The 24,127-nt window shown below is 47.5% G+C and overlaps 1 protein-coding gene across 1 annotated transcript in view; it reads right to left on the bottom strand.

Moving 5' to 3' along the window:
• P2RX3 (purinergic receptor P2X 3) overlaps positions 1-24,127 on the bottom strand; it is a 113,298-nt gene that overhangs the window by 28,474 nt on the left and 60,697 nt on the right. The window contains exons 5-6 of the mRNA XM_073681236.1: positions 12,387-12,465; positions 1,415-1,492 (exon numbers count right to left, since the gene is read on the bottom strand). Of these exons, the coding sequence (XP_073537337.1) occupies positions 1,415-1,492; positions 12,387-12,465 (157 nt within the window). The remainder of the gene's footprint in view (positions 1-1,414; positions 1,493-12,386; positions 12,466-24,127) is intronic.

The following is a 24,127-nucleotide window of genomic DNA, read 5'->3' as shown; positions in this document are numbered from 1 at the left end:
TCTTGAGTCTTAGACCAGCATTTGGGGTTTTACATCTCAAGCACTCCAAGCTATTGCTAGTCCCAAACTAAACATCTATTTTGGAGTAGAAAACCTATAAGCAACAAGAAGTAATGACATTCTGTAGGATTAGTGTATTATTATCTGTTTAATAATAATTACCCTAGTCCAATTTAAATGTGTAAAAAAAATATCTATATTGTTTTACTCTCTTGCAGTCCAAACTTTTGTCCTATACTAAGTAAACCTAGTTCCAAAATCACAAATTCTCAACAAAGAAGAGCCATAACACCACGTAAAGGGTATATGGTTATGTCAAAAATAGCTGATAGAGTAGGGTTCCACCCATATGTACCATGAGAACAGGGTCCTATTAGAGAGCTGCAGCCAGTGGAGAGGAAGCCACACATTTGTATGGGAGGTTTAGAACTGTTGTGAGCAAATGCTCATCAATGTTCAGAACTACCATAAAAAGGAACCAATAAGCCAACTGGGAAACATTCTTGAGGAAGATGTAGGAACTAATGTTGCTACATTTTTTCGTATGGCTACACTCTTCATTCATTATGTGCTTCCATAATCCATAACATAGAATAGGATTTAAAGGAGATCCTACTGTGTGTTGTGGATGCACATACTGTATGGAATAATGTAGCAATTAGAGTTGGTGCAAATCAATTCGCAGGTTCCAGTCCAGCGGCCATGTCAGTAATCTCTGGCCACTGGATGGGAACCCAGAAAGCCACATTATCCCTCCCAGCATTTGTGGCTCTTCTTTTGATTAGTCGGCCTGGCACCTTGTCACATGAGTGTCACGCCACAACAATGATGTTGCACTAAGCTCGTTAATAGTGATGAGCGAGCGTGTATTTACGTCGAGTATTTGCGGCATGCTCGGCATCTATGTTAGTGTCGCCGTAGCTGCATGTGTCACATCTGTTAGACAGCTGTGACACATGCAGGGATTGCCTAACAAGCAGGCAATCCCTGCATGTGTCACAGCTGTCTAACAGATGTGACACATGCAGCCATGGCGACACTAACGTAAATGCCGAGCATGCCGCAAATACTCGGCAAGCACCCGAGTGTGCTCGCCGAAAGGGATAACAATACATGCTCGCTCATCAATACTCGCTAATCAAAAGAAGAGCCGCAGATGAGGGGAGAAAGGACACGGTTTTAAGGGCTCCATTTGAGCCATCCGAGATCACTAACTGGGTTCTGTGAGTCGATTCACTCCAACTCTATTAGCTATACCATACAATCTAGTAATAATACATATCCCACCAATGGCATCCACATCTTTCTTACGTTTGTAAATATTGCTAGTAAATCTAATTTGTAGTGGCGATTGAATAAATTTGATTGCAGCTATATAATTACAGAGGATAACAATCTCTAGAATGCTACTTACCTCTCAAACTCAAAAATTGGAAACCTCACACTATTTTTGACAAAAATGGTGAAGTTTTCAGCTTCATTCAAGATAGGCCTTAAGAAAAAAAATGACAGTAATGAAATACAAAGAGAAAACAACTGTGAAACTTCAATGCAACCCCCCACCCGCATCTTGTGACAGACTGGCTTTAGGGTTATGCAATCTGTATGGCGCCACAGCTGGACCAGTTAGCCTGGACACCTAAAGCTTGCACACCCCATGCCATACTTGCCTTAAGGAATGCAGAATGCTTAGCCAGTGATATTTGTACACTGTTTCACTGAATTATGGCAGCACTAGTGATGAGCGAGTATGTTTTGTTAACCCTTTCGCCGAGTATGCTCGGGCCGAGCTCCGAGTATTTATAGCTGCTCAGTGATATGGTTGAATCACTCCCGTGTGCATGATTTGCAACTGTTTGACAGCTTTAATACATGTGAGGAATGTCTGCTTCTTACACTTTCCTCACATGTATTAAAGCTGTCAAACAGTCGCAAATCATGCACACGGGAGTGATTCAAACATATCACCGAGCCGCTGTAAATACTGTACTCGGTGCTCGCCCGAGTATACTCAACAAAACATACTTGCTCATCACTAGTCAGCACCAAAAGGTACATAACAAAGGAGTAGAGTCCTCAATAAAAGGTACATATTCCAGCACCATCCAGCCTAAAACCCATTCTGTCCCCATACAATATCGCCTTGGTCACTCTGTGTGCCATTGTATAGTGCTGAAGCTCCATATAATGGAGCCCTAGTCCCAGGTCTTCGTTCAGACTAGCCGATGACTAAGGCGGGTCTGTTCGCTAGGAACAGGCAGCCCGCTTCATCGTAAGGTCGTAGGGATTCAGCTTAGTCTTACTGTAGGGACAGCTTTCCCTTATCTTTCCTTAGTACTTGTTGCAGATCATAACAGAGCCCTGGTCACTCTATGTGTCATTGTATAGTGCTGGAGCTTCATACAATGGAGCCCAGGGCACTCTGTGTGTCATTGTATAGTGCTAGAGCCTCATACAATGGAGCCCTGGTCACTCTATGCGTCATTGTATAGTGCTGGAGCTTCATACAATGGAGCCCAGGGCACTCTGTGTGTCATTGTATATGTCACGAGTGTTTCAGAGGTGACACAGTCGCCCTGCAGATGGTTGCAGGAGATCTCTACGTTTGGCATTACAGACATCTTCTTAGAGGCTAGCTGTCTCTAGGACCCAGCAGCTACCTTCCACAGGCTAATTAGCACGCTGGCCTGGGTGTATAAATACCTGGTGCGTCTGAGAGGGAGGGGTCGGCGATATTCATTACTACTTGTGAGGTTTTAGCAAGAGCAGTACTGCGCCTTCTCTGGAGCTTGAGGCTGTGTGCGCATTTGTCTGGAGTCGTCTAAAGCTAAGCAATTTCCCCCCTGTTTGTCTACCCTTGTTGTCTATAGAGTTTAGTGGAGATCGGCTAGTGCTCATCTCCTCCCGTTCCTAGCCTTAGCCATACGCCAAGGAAAGTCAGGGCGAGGCACGGGAAAGTCAGGGCTTGGTGAAGAGCCAATATAGGGACTGTAGTTGAGACAGGGTGACACTAGACCAGACTAGGTGGTCTCCCCCCTTTCCTAGAGTCTGGGTTCCCTTTCCCTTTTCCCTTTGTATTGCACTAAGTCTTTCCCACACCTGGCATGACAGTATAGTGCTGGAGCTTCATAGAATGGAGTCCTGGACACTCTGTGTGTCATTGTAAAGTGCTGGAGCTTCATACAATGGAGCACAGGTCACTCTGCGTGTCATTGTATAGTGCTAGAGCTTCATACAATGGAGCACAGGTCACTCTGTGTGTCATTGTATAGTGATGGAGCTTCATACAATGGAGCCCAAGTCACTCTGTGTGTCATTGTATAGTGCTGGAGCGTCATACAATGGAGCACAGGTCACTCTGCGTGACAGTATAGTGCTGGAGCTTCATACTAAGGAGCACAGGTCACTCTGTGTGTCATTGTATAGTGATGGTGTGGCGCCCCTGAGGGTTCGACCGCCGCAGGGATGCTGCACTTCTTTAATGGAGTGTAGTATTCCTCCTCTGAGGTAAGAACAGTGTGATGGTCGGGACCCAACTTTACATCCAACACCACATTTCTCCACCAGAGGGGGTTAGAATGCACTAGGTGCTGCCCTCCTGGTTACAGGGAGACTGGGGAACCAAGAGTTAGGGGAACCAGTTAATGGGTGAGGGTGGAGGACTCACAATTTAGTGGCACTGTAAAATTCATATTTAATACATTGCCATCTTGGTCCTTGGTTCTGAGTTCTTTGACTGTCTTCTGACTGTGATCTCCTACCCTGATAGTGGATCCTGTGTGGGCCTACAGCGGATGGAGACACAGCCCTCGGACCCTGGCCTTGGGTCGAGGGGCAGGTTGTAGACCAGGAATGTCTCAATCTGGTAGAGGACCAGGACCAAGAAGGCCCGGAGCTTAAGAGTGTGGCTCCACAGCAAATGGATACCAAGCAGGATGCAGACGGAGCGGTGTACGCCACCTGTCCTCGCCATGCTGATATATTCAGAGGGAGTCTGGCTGCAAGAGGGGTACCGGCCCCCGACACCCGACCTTGCTACTCCATGTCCTGGTCGGGAATGCCCGGTAGGCCCTGAGGATCCCACCGGGTATCGGATAGAGCGGAGCTGCTACCCGTACCCTTGTTCTGAGAGGAGCTCAGAGGGAGACCCGGCCTATCTACACACACGGACAGGAAAGGATTCAGTCTGTAGTTCAGGAACACTCTGGTGCAGGGTCCCGATTGAACGCTGGACTTACTCGGAGGTTGTCGGACCCCCCCCGTCCCTGGTGACCGCAGGACTCCGTGGGGAGCAGGGAGTCGCCTTCCTTTTGCCATCTCTAAAGTGAGTAAAGCCTTGGAAGTTCACCCCTATGGCCTCCGGACAGTTTATTCTGCGGTACACCGCACGACGCGGCGCCCGTTCTCCTCTACTACTACCCCCTCCATCCTGTCCCTCTGCCCTGAGGCCTTGCTCCGCCTGTGGGGAGTAGTAATAACTTTAGCCGCCATAACACCATGCCTCAGCGGACTGCAGCGGCGCTGGTGGCCTTTAGCAGGTGCCACAGGTGGCGTAGGCGTAAATCAGCCACTCAACCCGGATAAGCCCACACCATCCTTTTTAATGTGACGGCCCTGAGCACGGGTCAGGTTCGGGCTACGGCTGCACCCCATCTCTCCATCATATGACCCGACTCCGAGTCCCCCATCTCCCAGGGTAAATAAAGGGCTTTCCAGTAGAGGCGTCACAACCTGGCATAGTCGGCAGGATCGCGTGCCCGCAGCAAAGGAAGGAATTACCCATTGCTATCGGGTACTGTGTGCCTTACACTTTGAACTGTCGTTTTACACTTAAAATGGCGCCCGCCCAAGAAGAACAGGAGCCATAATGCTGTGAAAAGGCGCTCTTCAAACACCTCCCATCGTGGGCTGGGCTCCCGTTTGGCGCCAAAAATGTGGACTGCCCCTTCCATCAGTGACTGTCCGCGGGGTAATGCCCGTCAAACCGGATGGGCTGAACGAAGGCGGGCCTGTCAGCATGCCGCCCAGGAACCGCCCCGAAAGAGGAGGAAAAAGAAAAGCAACAAGGTGCGGCCATTGCAGTCGGAGGTTGGCAATCATCAGAGGCAGACATGGACGCTTCGGGAGCGCAACCTACTGAACCTTCTGAACCCAGTTCAGGCCCTTCACCCGGCAGAGAACGAGGTGGCAGCATGTTAACAGAGGGAGATTTCAAGTTTCTCCACCAGGAAGCCCCGGGACTCATGCGGAGACAGAGAGAGGCCCAGGAGGCGGCGACGGCTGCGTGGCGAGAAGAGATGTTGCTACGTATCCGGCCAGCCGCCAAGGAGTTGAAGTCCCAGGACAAGGAGACGCGGTGACAGAGGTCGTGAGCGGCCCCGCGGCGGGTGAGTGTGCTACCCCTGCCCTGGCTGCAGAGCCTACCGTCCCTATCCTGGACCTCATGGCCGAATATCTCATACCCGGTTCGGCCACCTGGGAGCAGGTCTTGGCTCCAGAGCTGCAAGCAGCAGCTATAAATGGAGACCTGCGATGCCGCCCGAACCCCGAACTCGAAGTGCCTGAAGCTGCAGAGGTATCCACCGGCTCCAACCCGGATTGGTCCGCGCTTGCAGAGGACCCGCAGCAACCCTTGATGACACCGCTACCCGCACCAGCAGTAACCTGGCCAGAGGCTGAAGAGTGGGCCTGGGACAACCAGGGGGGTGACTTGATGGGCTTCCCCTGGGAGACCCGGGCTGAAGCGCAGAGGAGGAGTCAGCGGTGCAGTGACCTGATACTCCAACTCGCTCGGGAGCAACGTCAACGGGAGCTCCTCTGCAAGCACCTCGAGGTATGGGCCAAAGCTGCTAAATCCCAGGCTTGTCAGGAAGAAGCCACCTGTCCCAGTCCCCGAGTGGAAGGGCAAGTCGTCTGCTTCCACCATGAGGCGGGGTGGGGGTTCATTAGAAGTCCCCAGCATGAGGGTGACGTGTTTGTCAGCTGGCGGGATGTCGAGCCGCGGCTGAAGAAGGGACACCCTGGCCAGAACCTCTTCCCGGGCGACATAGAGACCTATTCTCGCCACCAGGGGGTACGGGGGTGGTACGCCCTGGATGTGCACAAGGTGTCCGGGAGCGACGCCCCCTCGCGCTCAGCCTCAGGGGACCGGTCAGCCTCCGTTGGGAGGAACGAGCCTTTTCCCAGGAGGGAACCCGAGGTTTGAGCAGCCCCGGCTGTTGCAAATTGTTTAAAAGTTGAAATGTTGATATTTAAGTTTTGATTTTCTTATATCCCCGGTTTCTAGAGACATGTATCCCTGCGGACTTGCAGCAGACAGACTCTTTCCCTTGTATATAGTTTGCATCTCTTTAGGTGCTCCATATTGGTTTTATACAAAACCGCGGACATTTCTACCTCAAGACCTCAGAAGGAAAACCTGTCAGGGTGGCTCTCTGGGAGGTCCAACTCGGGATCTTTATGCCCTGCAGCCACCCCAGGGCCCACGTTGAGGATTTGGGACAGGTCCCTTGCACTTCTGAACTGACTCTGCGTCTTTGCACCTTAACCCGTCTATTTGCACAAAATGTCTCTGGAAAATGCTAGCACTTTTATAATTTTATACTTTTGTATTTTTGTACTGTATAACCTGTTTTGCAACGTTTAAGAAGATGTGCCTCCCATAAAGGGAAGATAGTTCATGTTTACATAAAAAAGAAAATTTCCTGGGTGTTACTCTTTTGCAGCCCGCGGACGTGCTGTGTTTAACCAGGGGGGAATATGGCGCCCCTGAGGGTTCGACCGCCACAGGGATGCTGCACTTCTTTAATGGAGTGTAGTATTCCTCCTCTGAGGTAAGAACAGTGTGATGGTCGGGACCCAACCTTTACATCCAACACCACATTTCTCCACCAGAGGGGGTTAGAATGCACTAGGTGCTGCCCTCCTGGTTACAGGGAGACTGGGGAACCAAGAGTTAGGGGAACCAGTTAGTGGGTGAGGGTGGAGGACTCAAAATTTAGTGGCACTGTAAAATTCATATTTAATACATTGCCATCTTGGTCCTTGGTTCTGAGTTCTTTGACTGTCTTCTGACTGTGATCTCCTACCCTGATAGTGGATCCTGTGTGGGCCTACAGCGGATGGAGACACAGCCCTCGGACCCTGGCCTTGGGTCGAGGGGCAGGTTGTAGACCAGGAATGTCTCAATCTGGTAGAGGACCAGGACCAAGAAAGCCGGGAGCTTAAGAGTGTGGCTCCACAGCAAATGGATCCCAGGCAGGATGCAGACGGAGCGGTGTACGCCACCTGTCCTCGCCATGCTGATATATTCAGAGGGAGTCCGGCTGCAAGAGGGGTACCGGCCCCCGACACCCGACCTTGCTACTCCATGTCCTGGTCGGGAATGCCCGGTAGGCCCTGAGGATCCCACCGGGTATCGGAAAGAGCGGAGCTGCTACCCGTACCCTTCTTCTGAGCGGAGCTTAGAGGGAGACCCGGCCTATCTACACACATGGACAGGAAAGGATTCGGGCTGTAGTTCAGGAACACTCTGGTGCAGGGTCCCGATTGAACGCTGGACTTACTCAGAGGTTGTCGGACCCCCCCGTCCCTGGTGACCGCAGGACTCCGTGGGGAGCAGGGAGTCGCCTTCCTTTTGCCATCTCTAAAGTGAGTAAAGCCTTGGAAGTTCACCCCTATGGCCTCCGGACTGTTTATTCTGCGGTACACCGCACAACGTGGCGCCCATTCTCCTCTACTACTACCCCCTCCATCCTGTCCCTCTGCCCTGAGGCCTTGCTCCGCCTGTGGGGAGTAGTAATAACTTTGGCCGCCATAACACCATGCCTCAGCGGACTGCAGCGGCGCTGGTGGCCTTCACCAGGTGCCACAGGTGGCGTAGTCGTAAATCAGCCACTCAACCAGGATAAGCCCACACCATCCTTTTTAATGTGACGGCCCTGAGCACGGGTCGGGTCCGGGCCACGGCTGCACCCCATCTCTCCATCATAGGACCCGACTCCGAGTCCCCCATCTCCCAGGGTAAATAAAGGGCTTTCGAGTAGAGGCGTCACAATGGAGCTTCATACAATGGAGCCCAAGTCACTCTGTGTGTCATTGTATAGTGCTGGAGCTTCATACAATGGAGCACAGGTCACTCTGCATGACAGTATAGTGCTGGAGCTTCAAACAATGGAGCACAGGTCACTCTATATGTCATTGTATAGTGATGGAGCTTCATACAATGGAGCCCAAGTCACTCTGTGTGTCATTGTATAGTGCTGGAGCTTCATATAATGGAGTCCTGGTCACTTTGTGTGCCACTGCATAGTGCGAAAGCTTCGTACAATGGAACCCTGTTCACTGTGTGCAATCGTAGTGCCACTGCATAGTGCGAAAGCTTCGTACAATGGAACCCTGTTCACTGTGTGCAATCGTATAGTGTTGGAGCTTCATACAATGGAGTCCTGGTCATGCTGTGTTTTTGTATAGTGCTCCCTTCTGTGTTCTATTATGGACTATTCTGGAAGCAATACTTAGCTTGTACGAAAAGGATATAGGTAAAGCAGAGCCCTTTAAAGTCTACTGGCTTCGTACACTACTGGACTGCAGAAGGCAATGACCTATTAGTCCATGTTCTTTATACAGTGCTCTGTTCTGCAGCACTGAAAGTAGAACATGCTCCACATTTGGTGCTGTACATTCCTGGATATCACAAATTAAAGGAGCTTTCCAGGTTCATAAAATATTCATCATATCTGACACCCGCCCGGATGTGCACCCCACTGATTAGGTTTAGGAAGCAAAACATATCAGTAATATAATCCATTAACAGGCAGAGACAGTTATTTTCTATAGTGCTCTGTTCTGCAGCACTGAAAGTAGAACATGCTCCACATTTGGTGCTGTACATTCCTGGATATCACAAATTAAAGGAGCTTTCCAGGTTCATAAAATATTCATCATATCTGACACCCGCCCGGATGTGCACCCCACTGATTAGGTTTAGGAAGCAAAACATATCAGTAATATAATCCATTAACAGGCAGAGACAGTTATTTTCTATAGCGAATATCACAGATGTATTGTAGGATGTGAGGCACTGCTAGATAAAAGCACATTATGTGTTATTGGAAAATATAAATAAAACACAGTGGGGAAAATATGTATTTGATAAACTGCCGATTTTGCAAGTTTTCCCACCTACAAAGAATGGAAAGGTCTATAATTTTTATCATAGGTACACTTCAAAAGTGAGACAGAATCTTAAAAAAAATCCAGAAAATCACATTGTATGATTTTTTACATAGTTAATTTGCATTTTATTGCATAAAATAAGTATTTGATACAATAGAAAAAGAGAACATAATATTTGGTACAGAAACCCTTGTTTGCAATTACAGATGTCAGACGTTTCCTGTAGTTCTTGACCAAGTTTGCACACACTGCAGCAAGGATTTTGTCCCACTCCTCCATACAGATCTTCTCCAGATCGTTCAGGTTTTGGGGCTGTCTTTCAGGTTTCTGGGCAACATTGAGTTTCAGCTCCCTCCAAAGATTTTCTATTGGGTTCAGGTCTGGAAACTGGCTAGGTAACTCCAGGACTATGAAATGCTTCTTATGCTTCTTAGTTGCCCTGGCTGTGTGTTTCGGGTCATTGTCATGCTGGAAGACCCAGGCACGACCCATCTTCAATGCTCTTACTGAGCGAAGGAGGTTGTTGGGCAAAATCTCGTGATACATGACTCCATCCATACTCTCTTAAATATGGTGCAGTCGTCCTGTCCCATTTGCAGAAAAGCACCCCTAAAGTATGATGTTTCCCCCACCATGCATCATGGTTGGGACGGTGTTCTTAGGGTTGTACTCATCCTTCTTCTTCCAAACACGGCGAGTGGAGTTGATACCAAAAAGTTCTATTTTGGTCTCATCTGACTATATGACCATATGACCTTCTCCCATGCCTCCTCTGGATCACCCAGACGGTCATTGGCAAACTTCAAACGGGCCTGGATCCTTGCGTGCCCTGCAGGATTGTAATCCATTACGGCATAGTGTGTTACTAACGATAATGTTTGAGACTGTGGTCCCAGCTCTCTTCAGGTCATTGACCAGGTTCTCCCATGTAGTTCTTGGCTGATTCCTGACCTTTCTCAGAATAATCTTTACCCCATGAGGCAAGATCTTGCATGGAGCCCCAGACCGAGGAGGATTGACAGTCATCTTGTGTTTCTTCCATTTTCTAATAATTATGCCAACAGTTGTTGCCTTTTCACCAAGCTGCTTGCCTATTGTCCTGTAGCCCATCCCAGCCTTGTGCAGGTCTACAGTGGACTGTGATTGAGTGTGTGGACAGGTGTCTTTTATACAGGTAATGAGTTCAAACAGGTGCAGAGTAGGAGGGCTTCTTAAAGAAAAACTAACAGGTCTGTGAGAGCCAGAATTCTTGCTGGTTGGTAGGTGATCAAATACTTATTTCATGCAATAAAATGCAATTTAATTCTGTAATGTAAAAATCATACAATGTGATTTTCTGGTTTTCATTTTTAGATTCTGTCTCTCAAGTGTACCAACTCCATTCAAGTTTTCCATTCTTTGTAGGTTGGAAAACTTGCAAAATCGGCAGTGTATCAAATATTTATTTTCCCCACTGTATGTGACCAGAGAGGTCTGATAATAGCATTTCTACCTGTCTGGCCCTCACAGATTAGATACCTGAAACTCGTACACCCAATATTTGGTCTCACACTTGCTCTCATTGGCAGTGCTATTTGTACACAGTATCAATACGTATTTTCTGTGCACCAGATAAGAGAACGATTGGGACTGAGGCCTTCACAATAGAGGAGCCGTTCCGCTGTGGGTCTCTGAGAGGCTACTCTCTATTACAGACAGTCCTGCCTTTATATTGCCTGCAGTGTTTTAATCTGTTACTTAGTAAGGGTGTTCCTGTGCATCTCTGTAGGTCTTGGTGACTGCTTTGCCACTATCTTTTGCAGATTCCCAACTAACCACATCTGTAACGTATAATATGCACACGGTATGATATTCTGATCAACAGGATTTTGGTCCCTAACCACAAAGATTCCAACCCAGTCCCAGTTAAGTCTTTATTGGAAAAGGGATAGCATGTACATTGACCTGCCGCTCCACACTAACACCTCAGGTCTTTCAGGAGTTTACTTCAGCAGACTGGCCCTCCTCTATCTGCCACCTTACCCTAGAGGACTCATGTTATGGGATGCTTCATACTCTTTGGCCAAATCCTAACGCACTCTCTGAGCAGGCCTGCATGGCACTGCACATGGCTTCCATTGACCTCTTCCTCTTTACCACAGCTCAATATACAAGCTTTTGCCTCCTTCATTATGTTCTTCTTGCATTTGAGAGGAAAGTTTCCTTCCCACTCAAGCTAGGGCTATGGCCCCTGGCACTAACCGGGCAACATGAGCATGGCAATACGAACTCGCTGCCGTTGCTATCTGCTCATTAGCTACGCTCGCCTGCTGCAACTATATTTTTTGTTCCCCTCTTCTGCATTAACAAGCAGCAGGGGTAACAGGCAAAGAGGACACACATCAGCAGATGATTCAGACAGTGGGCCAGGTAGACAGGGGAAACACCAAAATAGTACAAGTGGGCCGCACAAAATTGGAAATGGAATACACGTATTAAGATTTAAAGGGACAATTTCAACTCACAATAAAGGACAATTTCACCACCTTACAAGCCTATGGGCCTGCCCTGACCACACTACTTCCCATCCGCCTGCTTATTTCCATTTTAATTTCTGCTATCACGTCTCCCAAACACAGAATATGTATACAAGATGACCTACTGCTCCCCTGTTACTCTCTCATACACTTAGAAGCAGCATCAGGATGAACATCATTATAATGAGCAGTCTAACTAGCAATAGAGCATCAGGATGAGATGAAAGAATACTGGTACTTAAAGCAGCAGCAGTGTCTCTTCTCCCTTTTCCCTCTTATTGACTTAAATGGTAAGCTGTAACCTGATCTCTCAATGAAGCAGATAATTCATTCTCTGGTACTGAAGCTCAGCTACATCAGCTGTTGTTACAAGAAGGTTGGAATATGTTTTGTAATATATCTTATTAGAAAAATCTGCTCCTTTCTCCACTTATGAGACACTTCTTCTCCTTCCCTGCCTCCTAAACTCTGAAAAACTTCATTTTGCTCAAAACAGGTATGCTTTAGTTGTAAGGGCTCTGACAGGGTCTTTTATTGCGAGATTTCTACATAGATCCCTATACATCATAAATCACTACAAAAACAACCAGGGAACACAAGCCATATAATGCAGCAGTAAGATTTATAGCAATAGTTGTGTATGATAAGGGTTAATTAAATTTGCATCACTTGCTTCAAAAATGCAATACTTACATATGAACTGTGTCATTCTCTGTTGGGCACCAAGCTTGAATCTGACAATATGAACGAACACAGCGGCCAGTGAGAAAACCTGTAATACATAAGCACAACTTCCTCACCCTCTATACAAACTCTATACAAGGGCATAGCAACCCAATGAGCTCCTGAGTGTGAAGGTTATTAATATACAAGAAGCAATTATTATAATAGCATACTTACTGCTATGGGTTTAAAGAATTGTTTCCATCTTAAATTATCAATGGTCCTTAACCATTTTTTTTCCCTAGACAGATGCACCCTGATGGGGAAAGAAGAAGGCACAGCACGGAAATGCAAGTTGGGGATCTGGCACCACATTCCAGCAGGGGAAAATTACTATTTATTACTTTCATACTTTTCCATTTTCTATTAGATGTGGTGAAGTCCTACTTTGGACATTATTAGTGTTACCCTCACTCAGGATGACTACCTAGTATGTGTATTCCCCAATTGCTGCTATGTGGCGCCATCTACTGGTTAATTGGCATATTTATGTTTATTTTATTTTTTTTAATAAAATTGTAATTTTTTTAAATTAAACATGTATTTTTCTTAACTTCTGGCTCACTTGCCTTTTTCATTTTATATGATCTGTTCATTCCCAAGGTGCAGAATCATATTTAGCAGTCCTACAATTTAGAATACATACCTAGTTAGCTACTATGATATAAAAAATGTATGTATTATTATTAGTGATGAGTGAGCACTAAAATGCTTGGGTACTCATTACTCGGGTCGACTCGACCCGAGTAATGACTACGATGTATGTCAATGGGAAACTCAAGCATTTTTCCGACGGCCCCTTGGCAGTCTGGAGGGGGTCTAAAAATTGGTCAAATCAATGGAAACAGTGCTGAAATTATATGGGAACAGGATGGGGAAGACCCCTGGAAGCATCTCTGAATCCCAGGTTGCTGCTGTGAACAATATTGTCAGAGTATTACACCACTTTTACGAACTGACAATAAAACATACAAAAACGAAGATAAAATGGATTTTCCTGGAAAAAAAATGTTCAGAAACATTCTTTCCAGGATAATGACTTGCATATAAGGCAAAATAAATAACAGAAAAAAAATGTTCTTCAACACCTTGGGCAATGTTCACACATAGTGTTTTTACTGCGTGTTTGCACTGCTTTCAATGGTGAAAAATACATTCACCAGTAAATGTAATTTTAACATTTTACTACCTGATCTGGCCATGTGATGTGTGAGACATGATCAGACACATCCTGTTTCATTTATGAAGGGGGGATTCTGAAAGTCACAAAGCCTATTTTTTCAGGGCCATCAGGTGGTCCTCACTATTTGTAGAGGGCCATCAAGTGGCCCTTACTATTGCTATATAGCCATATATTGCTACTGCAATATAATTTATCCATCTGAGGTGGTCAAATTTTATTTTTAGTATATATTCTGTAAAGTTTGAAACTTGGATGTCCTGCAGGTGCCACTCACAATTTATAGAGGGCCAGCAGGTGGCCTGCACTATTTTTAGAGGGTCGGCAGGCGTCTTTTTTGGTAAAGCACATCATTCAACTGTTTACTGTAAATGTAATGAGGCCTGCAAATACAAGAACACAGTACTTACAGTCAAATATGGTGGAAGTTCAAAGATATTTAGGGGATATTTAGGGGTTGTTTTGCTGCCTCTGTCACTGGGTGCCTTGACTGTATGCAAGGCATCATGAAATGTGAAGATTTCCAAAGGATTTTGGGTCGTAATGTAGTGTCCAGTGTCATAAAGCGGGATTTGCATCCTAGGTCATGGGTCCTCCAGCAGGACAATGACCCCAAACAAACTTAAAGAAGCGCCAAGAAATGGATAGAAACAAAGCACTGGAGAGTTCTGAAGTGGTAATTCCAGCTCCAGTAGCGTCAAGTCTCCCATCACTACCTCTTACTTACAGAAGCTGTAGAGAAACTGTGAATGACATATTAAATCATTATATTTTGTTAACTTTGATTACTTTCTGTCAAATTTGAAACATTTCTGCCAACTTCAATGAATTTCTGTCAACTTTGATTAATTTCTGAGTACAGATCACCGTAAAAATGATGAATCAGTCAATGAGTGTATGGAAGAAATCAATCTAGTTATGGACTATGGAAGAGACATATGCAACCAGAATGAACACTCATTTCCAGCAGATGTTACCACCTAGCATCCATCGCTATTCTAAATGCAGCTAACTGCGGTATTAATAGGGAATAGAATAGATTTTTTTGTCTGCAGCAGCAAGGAGTATAATAATCCCTGGCTGGATGCATGTAATATGCTATCCTTAGTGCGATAGCTCACCCATACACGATTTTCAGATAATATAGTGTAGAATATAAAATAGATTTTAACCGACCCCCAAGGTTTTTTTTTGGTGTGTGGCAGCACCAAACTGAACGCAAGCAACCCTGCCTGCTTTGATGAATTTTTAAGTGCAGATTATATTTAAAAACATGAATCTGTCAATGATTTTTGGAAAAAAAGCAATCAAGTTATAGACAGTGTAAGAGATGTATGCGACCAGAATGAACACTCATTTCCAACTGATGATACCTAGCACCTGTCTCTATTCTAAATACAGCTAACAGCGGTATCAATAGGGAATAGAATATATTGTATTTTTTTCGCTGCAGCAGCAAGAAGTATAAGGCAATAATCCCTGGCTGAATGTGTGTAATATGCTATCCATAGTGCGATAGCTCACCCGTACACAAATTGCAGTTAAGAGAGGTAATATTGTAGAATACAGAATCAATTTGAAATGGCCTTCCCATTATCCCAGAAGTGGGTCTCCTATACTGTTATTGCGTATGCAGTAAGTGCAAGGGCTGCCAAAAATTAAGACGCACTCCAATACCACTTTGAAGAGACGTAGTGAAAGGCATCAGAAAAATTTTCTTAAAAATTATTAATGCGTGGGTCTCCTATACTGTTATTGCGTATGTAGTAAGTGCAAGGGCTGTCAAAAATTAGGACGCACTCCAATACCAATTTGAAGAGATGTAGTGGGGGGTCTCAGTAAAAAAAATGTTTTCCCATTATTATGGAGTGGGTTTCCTAGACTGGTAGTGCATGGGCATTAAGTGCATTGGCTGAAAAACATTTACCCCTGGGGGGTATATATATGTTACAGAATGTTAGAGGTAGGCCTCTAAAAATTGTTCCTACGGGCATCATACACACCCTTAAAAAATTAATGGGGGTGTTGCATGATGGTGACCCTGTTGATATCCTGAAGCGTGTACCCATTTCTGGATGTGAAGCGGTGCATGGGAATAGACCAAAGAAAAAACAAAACACTGGATTTGAGTTTATGTTCCACTGCTGTAATCCGGTGGTGTTGAGAAGTCTGGGCCAATCCAGCCCTTGTTCATTTTGATAAGAGTCAGCCTGTCAGTATTTTAAGTTGACAGGCGGATGCGCCTATCAGTTATAATACCCCTGGCCACACTAAAAACCTACTCTGACAAAACGCTATTGGCAAGGTAGGCCAGGACCTCCAAGGCTAAGAGAGACAGTTCATGCCACGTGTCCAGCTTGGATACCCAATAGTTATAAGACGCTGACACATTCGCCAAGGTGCTCCTTCAGCATCTTCCAAAACTTTTCCCTCCTTGTCAGAGAACTCCGTGGATCAGGGCCTGGGCTCTGGGAGGGTCTGGGAAAACTGTCCCACATCGTTGACAGTGTTCCCCTGCCACTGCTGCATCTGGTTTGTGTCTTGTGCTCCTTGGTTGTCCAAGGAACTGTGACCTCTGCCACCAGCATTGTCAGATGGGAATTTTTTAAATAATTCTTCAACAAGGGCCTTCTGATATTCAACATTTTATTAGACTTCTCCACCACAGGAAGGAGAGATAGAAAGTTCTCCTTGTAGCATGGGTCTAGGAGTGTGACCAACCATTAATTACTTTTGCCCAAAATGCATACAACGTGAGGGTCATGAGAAAGGCAGCAGAACATAAACTCAGCCATGTGTGCCAGACTGCCAACAGCCAAGACTTCCCTGTCCCCACCAAGAGGACGGCTGTCCATGTTCTCCTCTTCATTCTCCTCTTGGTCCTCCCTCTCCTCCCCCTCTTCAGGCAATCCACGTTGAACAGATGGGATGAATGTGGAGTGGGTAGTATCGTCTGTAGTGCAGGAAAACAGCTATTGTTCCACCTCATCCTCATTATCACCCAAAGTGCGTTAAGATGAGAGGAGGCAGGGCTGTGTAGCATCACCCTGTATAGTTCCTTGCTCCATCTCATCGTGCTCTGCCTGCAATGCCTCCTCTTTAATTGTGAGCAGCGAGATTTCAGTAGACAGAGAAGCGGGATGGTGATGCTAATTATAGCATCATCGCCGATCACCATTTTGGTGGAGTCATCAAAGTTTTGGAGAACCACACAGATGTCAGACATGCTGACCGGAATACCGATGGGTGTGTTGGAGCTGGTACTCAACAACTGCCTTCTGCTGCTCACAAATCCTTGCCAACATATGCAACGTTGAGATCCAACTCATGGTGACATCGCACACCAGTCGGTGAGCTGGAAGCTGTAAATGTTGCTGAAGCACTGCCAGGGTGGCAGAAGCTGTAGCTGACTTTTGGAAATGGCACACACACAGCATACTTTCACAAGCAGCTCAGGCAGATCAGGGTAGTTTTTTAGAAACCACTGAACCACTAAGTTAAGCACGTGGACCAGGCATGGTATGTGTGCAAGGTGGCCAAGCTTCAGAGCCGCCACCAGGTTATGGCCATTGTCTCACACGACCATGCCTGGTTGAAGATTCAGGGGTGAGAGCCACAGATCTGTCTGCTCTGTTACTGCTTTCAACAACTCTACAGCGGTGAACGGTTTGTCACCTAATAAGATTAACTTCAGCAGATTCTGTTACTGCTCAGCAGTGCTGCAATGTTTCTAGCTTGCGACTGATGTGGTCATTTCAAAGATAGAAGCTGAAAAGGAGGAGGAGGTGCATGAACTACTGTGGAAGGTGGGAGGCAACCCTGATTGAACCAGGGCCCACAATCCAACTGAGTTGGTGATGGCACAGGTAATGTTATGTTATGGGACATGTGCTTGTGTAAGGCGGGGACGGCACACCAGGAGAAATAGTCGCAGTTGGGGACTGAGAACCAAGGGACAGCTGCCGCCATGAGGTTGCGGAAAGCTTCTGTCTCCATGAGCCTAAAAGGCAACATTTCAAGTGCAACCAGTTGAGAAATGTGGCAGTTTAGTATTGTTGACTGTGGGTGGTTGGCTGAGTATTTGCGCTTGTGTTCAAAGGACTGGAGTAGGGACAACTGAACGCTGCGCTGGGACAAGGATGTGGACGTGGTTGCTGATGGTGGTGGTTGCAAGTGTGCAACGACAGGTGCAGGGTGGGAGGCATCTTCACCTGCGCCATAGACAGGGGATTGGTGTGCACACACAACAGCGGAACAGGCAGTGGTGACACCCGCAGACAATGTTTCTGGACCCTGGTGTTCGGCCCAACTAGTCGGGTGCTTTGCTGTCATATGCCTGAGCATGCTGGTGGTGGTCAGGCTGGCAGTTTTGCTGTCCCTGCTGATGCTGCAATGACAGGCCTTTTTTGGGTTAACTGGACAGTCTTTAAAAAAGAGCCAGAGTTGGGAAGACTTTACAGTTGGACTGGCAACTTCCCTCATGTTGATGTTCTGGGGAACAGTTGCCTGCCTTGTGTCTGTGGCCACCCAACTGCTTCTTTCTGTCTGTTGTGGTGCTACGGCTCCCTCCTCCTCTGCACTGCTGTCCTTGCTATGCATGTCACCTTCCCAGGTTGGGTCAGTAACTTCATCGTCCACCACCTCAACTTCCACGTACGCACCCTGTTCCTCTTCCTGACTTTCTGGCAATTGTGTCTCATCATCATCCACCTCTTGCGACAGTAATTGCACTTTCCCACCATTGCCTTCTCGTGACCGTGGCTGCTCAAATATTTGGGCATTGCTACATTCGATCTCCTCATGTCCCACTTGAAGCGGACAGGGCAAGAGGCCAGAACCTTTAAATGGAAATGTGAACAGCTCTTCGCAGTGTCTGAGTGTGGGATCACTGGGCACTTGGCATGGTGCGAGTGGACAGCCTGCGCTCTGAAGTGCGTCAGCTAAGTAAAACCCTGACCACTGTCCTGAGCGCCCTGGAGCTACAGACGGAGCCCGAGCCGGATGGAAGGATCCTACTCGCCGACGGTCCGGAGGATGTCCCCAGGATGAGGAGAAGAAGGAGGACAACGCCACCCCGTGGGAGGACCAACGACCAACGTCGCCCTCCAGGAGAACTCATCTGCTACCGTTGCCACAAGACAGGCCACACCGCGCGGATCTGTCCTTTAAACGGGCAAACCCTGGGGCCAAGGGCCGACACCGAGGAGTAGATCAACCAGGCCGATCAAGCTGGTACGACCTGTTTGTAGGAGGAAGGCCTTTCCTGTCCATCGTGCTGGACGGCATAGCAACACCTGCACTACTGGACACCGGCTCACAGGTAACCATCATACCTGATGTCCTCTACAAAAGGTACAGGTCCATAGATGAACTACACCCGCCAGCCCCGAATCTCTCTCTGTGTATGCCTCCAATGGCCTTCCTCTTAACCTGGTAGGGGTTAAAGATGTGACAGTGAAGGTGGGGAGAGTGGAACTAAAGGACCAAGGACTGATTGTCATAGAATCTAACCCTGGTGATACAAATCCATATATGATACTTGGTACAAATGTTGTTGGTAACTGTTTGGGAGAAGTGTTGTTTTTACTCCAACAGATTGCTGACACTGCCAAACCAGGGCAGAGGAAGGTGCTCCAGAAGGAAATTCGCACCCTCCAGTACCAGCAACAGGTAAAACTAACAGGTGGTGAGATTGGTAATGTACGGGTGACAGACCCGATACCCATTGTGATTCCCCCAATGAGTGAAATGCTGATTTGGTGTAGGGCAGCAATAGGTCTCAAGGGACAGAACTACCAGGCGATAGTAGAGCCCATCAACTCAGAGCACAGACCGACACTCCTAACTGCTAGAGGGGTAGTTGATGTATGCAATGGAAGGGTACCCGTACGCCTCCTAAATTGTGGGGAGGAGAAAGTTAAATTGCCACGATACGCCACTGTTGCCAGACTGTATACTGTGAATAATGATGCCATACACACAGTGGAATCCTTGACCCCACCGGATACAGTGGAGGACAATGACTCCGAAGCTCAGCTGGAGGAATGGTGTCAACAGCTCCATGTTGGGACTGACGCCACTCCTGTCCATCAGAAACACGGGGTTTACAGAGTGGTTCAGGAATATGAGCAGGTGTTTAGTAAACACCCACTTGATTTTGGAAGGGTTAAAGGGGTACAACACCACATACACACCGGTAACCATCCACCCATTAAGGAGCGTTACAGACCCATACCACCAGCACATTACCAAAAAGCCAAAGAAATGTTGCATGACATGAAAAAGGCAGGGGTAGTAAGGGATAGCTGTAGCCCCTGGGAAGCTCCCCTGGTCCTGGTCAGAAAGAAGGACGGTAGCATGAGGATGTGTGTAGATTACAGACAAATTAATCTAATAACACATAAAGATGCATACCTTTTGCCCCGTATAGAGGAATCCCTGGCTGCACTAAAATCTGCCAATTATTTCTCTACATTGGATCTCACTGGTGGGTACTGGCAAGTCTCTGTTGCTGAAGAAAACCGGGAGAAGACAGCCTTCACCACCCCGATGGGATTATCCAAATTCAACAGCATGCCATTTGGACTCTGCAACGCACCAGGAACGTTCCAGAGGTTGATGGAGTGTTGCTTGGGACACCGGAACTTTGAGACAGTGCTGCTATACCTGGATGACGTTATCGTGTACTCGAGGACGTATGAAGACCATCTAAAGCACCTGGCGGAGGTATTTGAGGCATTGTCCCAGTATGGGATGAAACTAAAACCTTCCAAGTGCCACCTGCTCAAACAGAAGGTTCAGTACCTGGGACACGTGGTCATCTCAGAGGGAGTAGCACCAGACCCAGAAAAGGTCACTGCCATCCAGAAGTGGCCTGAACCAAGGAACATCAAAGAAGTACGTCAATTTCTGGGACTGGTCGGGTACTACAGGAGGTTCATTAAGGACTACACCAAAAAGGCAGCACCTTTACAAGATCTCCTAGTAGGACAGTCCAAAAGAGGTAAAAGTCCCCTATTCCAGTGGGGCCAAGAGGAGACTGAGTCCTTTGAGTCAATGAAGGAAGTCCTAACCGGTGAGGAAATCCTGGCTTACCCCGACTTCGGCCAACCTTTCCTGTTGTACACCGACGCTAGCAACGAGGGACTGGGAGCTGTGTTGTCCCAGAAGCAAAACGGCAGAGAAAATATAATTGCCTATGCCAGTAGGAAGCTTCGCCCTACTGGGAGGAACCCAGAGAATTACAGTTCCTTCAAGCTGGAGTTCCTGGCCTTGGTCGGGGCTATCACTGAAAGATTCAAGCATTACCTAGCCTCAACTAAATTCACAGCCTTTACCGACAATAACCCCTTGACACACCTGGAGACAGCCAGGTTGGGAGCCATGGAACAGCGTTGGGTGGCCAGATTGTCGAATTACCAGTTCACAATCAAGTACCGGGCAGGTCACAAGAACACCAATGCTGATGCCCTGTCAAGAATGCTCCACCAGTCGGACACCGAGGATGAAGCGGATGACCTAGAAGAAATTGAATTACCTGCTTTCCACAGAAGCGGAATGGTTCACGAGCAACACGCCTCCAGAAGACGTCATGGTAAGACGCTAAATCCTTTACCTCATCACAGTTGGAAGGAGACCCAGGACAGTGACCCGGTTGTCAGCCTCATCAAAGGACTGATAACCCAAGAAGGTTCTCACCTGGAGAAGGATGCTCCTCCACAAGCCAAACACCTGTGGAATGAGAGAAGCCGGCTGTTCATCTACAGAGAAAAGCAATGCAGAAGGTATGTCAACCCCAGAACCCATGAAATGGTGTGGCAGATTGTTGTACCCAGGACGGATATCCATATGGTGTTAGAGGCCTACCACGACCAAGCAGGTCACTTTGGCTGGAAGAAGCTGGAAACCCTGCTGAAGGACCAGTTCTATTGGGTTGGAATGCGGAGTTCCATAGAAAGGTGGTGCCGGAATTGTGGGCCCTGTAGCCTCAGAAAGAAAGACTACGGCAGCCAGAAAGCACCCTTGCAGTCCATCAAAACTACCCAACCCCTGCAGATTGTCTCTCTGGATCACGTCAAACTGTCGCCCAGCAGATCAGGCTATTCCTATGCCCTGACCATGGTGGATCACTATTCCCGGTTCCTGGTGGTAGCCCCTGTCAAGTATCTGACAGCAGAAACTGCAGCAAGAACGTTTCAAGCCTACTTCTGCAGACCCCATGGATATCCGGAAAAGGTGCTAACAGATCAAGGCCCTGCTTTTGAAGCTGAGCTATTCAAGGAATTCTGTCACCTGTATGGATGCAAGAAGATCCGGACTATGCCATATCATCCGCAAACCAACGGTATGTGCGAGAAAATGAATAACATCGTTATAGACCTGCTAAAAACCCTACCTTTGGAAGAGAGGAAGCAGTGGCCAGACAAGCTACCTGACCTAGTGGACCTGTATAACCATATACCTGTGAGTTCTACTAATTGTACCCCAGCGTACCTCATGAGAGCAAGACCTGGAAAATTGCCCATGGACCTGGAGATCGGAGTGGTAGAACCTGCTGCAAATACGTCCACTGAAGATTGGGACACAAGTCGGCAAGAGCAGTACAGGAAAGTACAGGCCTGTGTCGAAGACAGTCTAAACAAGGTGAGGGAAAGACAAGAAGATCAGTATAACAAGAACGCACCAGCAGAACCCTTAGCACCCGGAGAAATAGTGCTAAAGCGGAAAAGAAGAGGTCACAAGCTCGATGACCAGTGGGAAAGAGAGCCCTACACAGTGTTGAATTCTAAATTTGACAACACCAAAACCTGCCTGATCAGCAAGGATGGAGGTAAAACAACCGCAACAGTCTCAAGAGACCACTTGAAATTGTGCCCAGGTCTACTGAAGACACAGGAGGAAGAAGCACCTCTTGTAATACCGGAGAAACCCAAGGAGGACGTAGTTCATACCGTCCTAGAAGACTTCCCCGCGGACTGGCCTCAACTCGATGGAGCAGTTATCATACCAGTGATACACTTCTGTCAACCACCAGAAGAGCCTCCACCACAAGAAGAACCTGTGAGTGCCCTAGAAGAAACTGCTCAGGAACAGGAAGAGTCCCTAGTAAGAGGAGGATCACCCGTTGAGGCAGAGCATGAAGGTCCAGTAAACAGTGTACTTGCCAGTCCCATAGAGATATTGAGGCAGTTTTATTATCTACCAGCACGTACAGTAGATCTGATAGGTTAACAGAGAGTGCATGCACAGACACCAGTATCACCCCAGTGCTACTAAGGTCCACACGCAGCACACAAGGCCAAATCCCTGCCAGGTATAGGGAATAAATACAAAATGCCTACGTTGTAAATAATTACCCAGTTGGGTATTGCCTACTGTTATTTATTGTGTGAACTGAAAATAATATGTGCCTTTAGTTACCCGTAAGGGTATAAAGACTTGTAGGCTGAGGACTGTGAGCAGCCAAAGACTTTCCGTTGTAAATAGTTGCACTTATCAAAGTGCCTCCTTATCTGTTTCATATTAAAAAAAAAAAAGACCACAGAACAAAAACCCATTTGGCGTGGCCGAAGACGTGGTCCAACACCTGGATCACTTATGCCCTGTAGCCACGCCCAGGGTCTACGTTGAGGGTTTTCAGACGGGTCCCTCATGTTATCCTTGTTACACCTTCATCAGTGAAATGGACACCTGGTGACGGGACTTACTGTAACATAGTTATTGTTGTTATTATTATTGTTACTGTTGTTACCTGTTTAAAATGCTTCAGTCCAGGAGTACTGAATTGTACTAGAGGGGAATGTGGCACCCTGCTACTACATGTACCACAGGACCCAAATGGGTGCATGGACGGACTTCTCCACAAGAGGCCCTCACCACAAACAGACACCTCCACCCTTCCGCCTCATACCACCAGAGGGAGCCCTGTTAGGGATATATATATGGAGGGTGGAGTCAGGCAGTTGAGAGTTTAGTCAGTGAGTTCAGACAGAGAGCAGTCTGAGAGCAGCACGTCTGCTGCTGTGTTGAGGGCCCCAAGTGTGGCCGAGGCAAGGAGAGAGGAGTTGAGGGGGCAGAGGAGCATCTGAAGCTCACCCCAAGACACAATCCGGACACCGGGTCCGCGCCTACAGGGTTCTCTACACCCAGTAGGGACTACCGGCATACCAGGAGGCTTCCAGACCCCTGGTCATCCTGAAGCTACCATCAAATACAGGACTAGGAACTACGAAGGCCCCGGCGTCCGGGGATAGTGGTTGCCAAAGAAAAGTTCTACTACCAAGCGGTCAGGTGAGAAAGCAGCACAACATAGAAGCTAGGCCAAGTTCCAGGCTGGCTAGAAGCTTAGAGAGAGGAAGACACGGATCAGGAGGCCTTATACCCGCTCACTGCGGAGAGTCCTGAAGTGCACCTGACGCGCCCAGGGGATGGGGACGACTCGGCCCCCGGGCCTTGTTGCCTGACTCTGGGGGATGTCGCGGTGGTCGGCTCCCGGGCCCGTACCCTGGGGTCACTCTTAAAAGAAGGGGAA

This window comes from Phyllobates terribilis, unplaced genomic scaffold, assembly GCF_046119375.1.
Source record: "Phyllobates terribilis strain yellow unplaced genomic scaffold, ASM4611937v1 Scaffold_5__5_contigs__length_657084704, whole genome shotgun sequence".
Classification (NCBI taxonomy): Eukaryota; Metazoa; Chordata; class Amphibia; order Anura; family Dendrobatidae; genus Phyllobates; species Phyllobates terribilis.
This window is presented reverse-complemented; position numbering and strand designations above follow the sequence as displayed.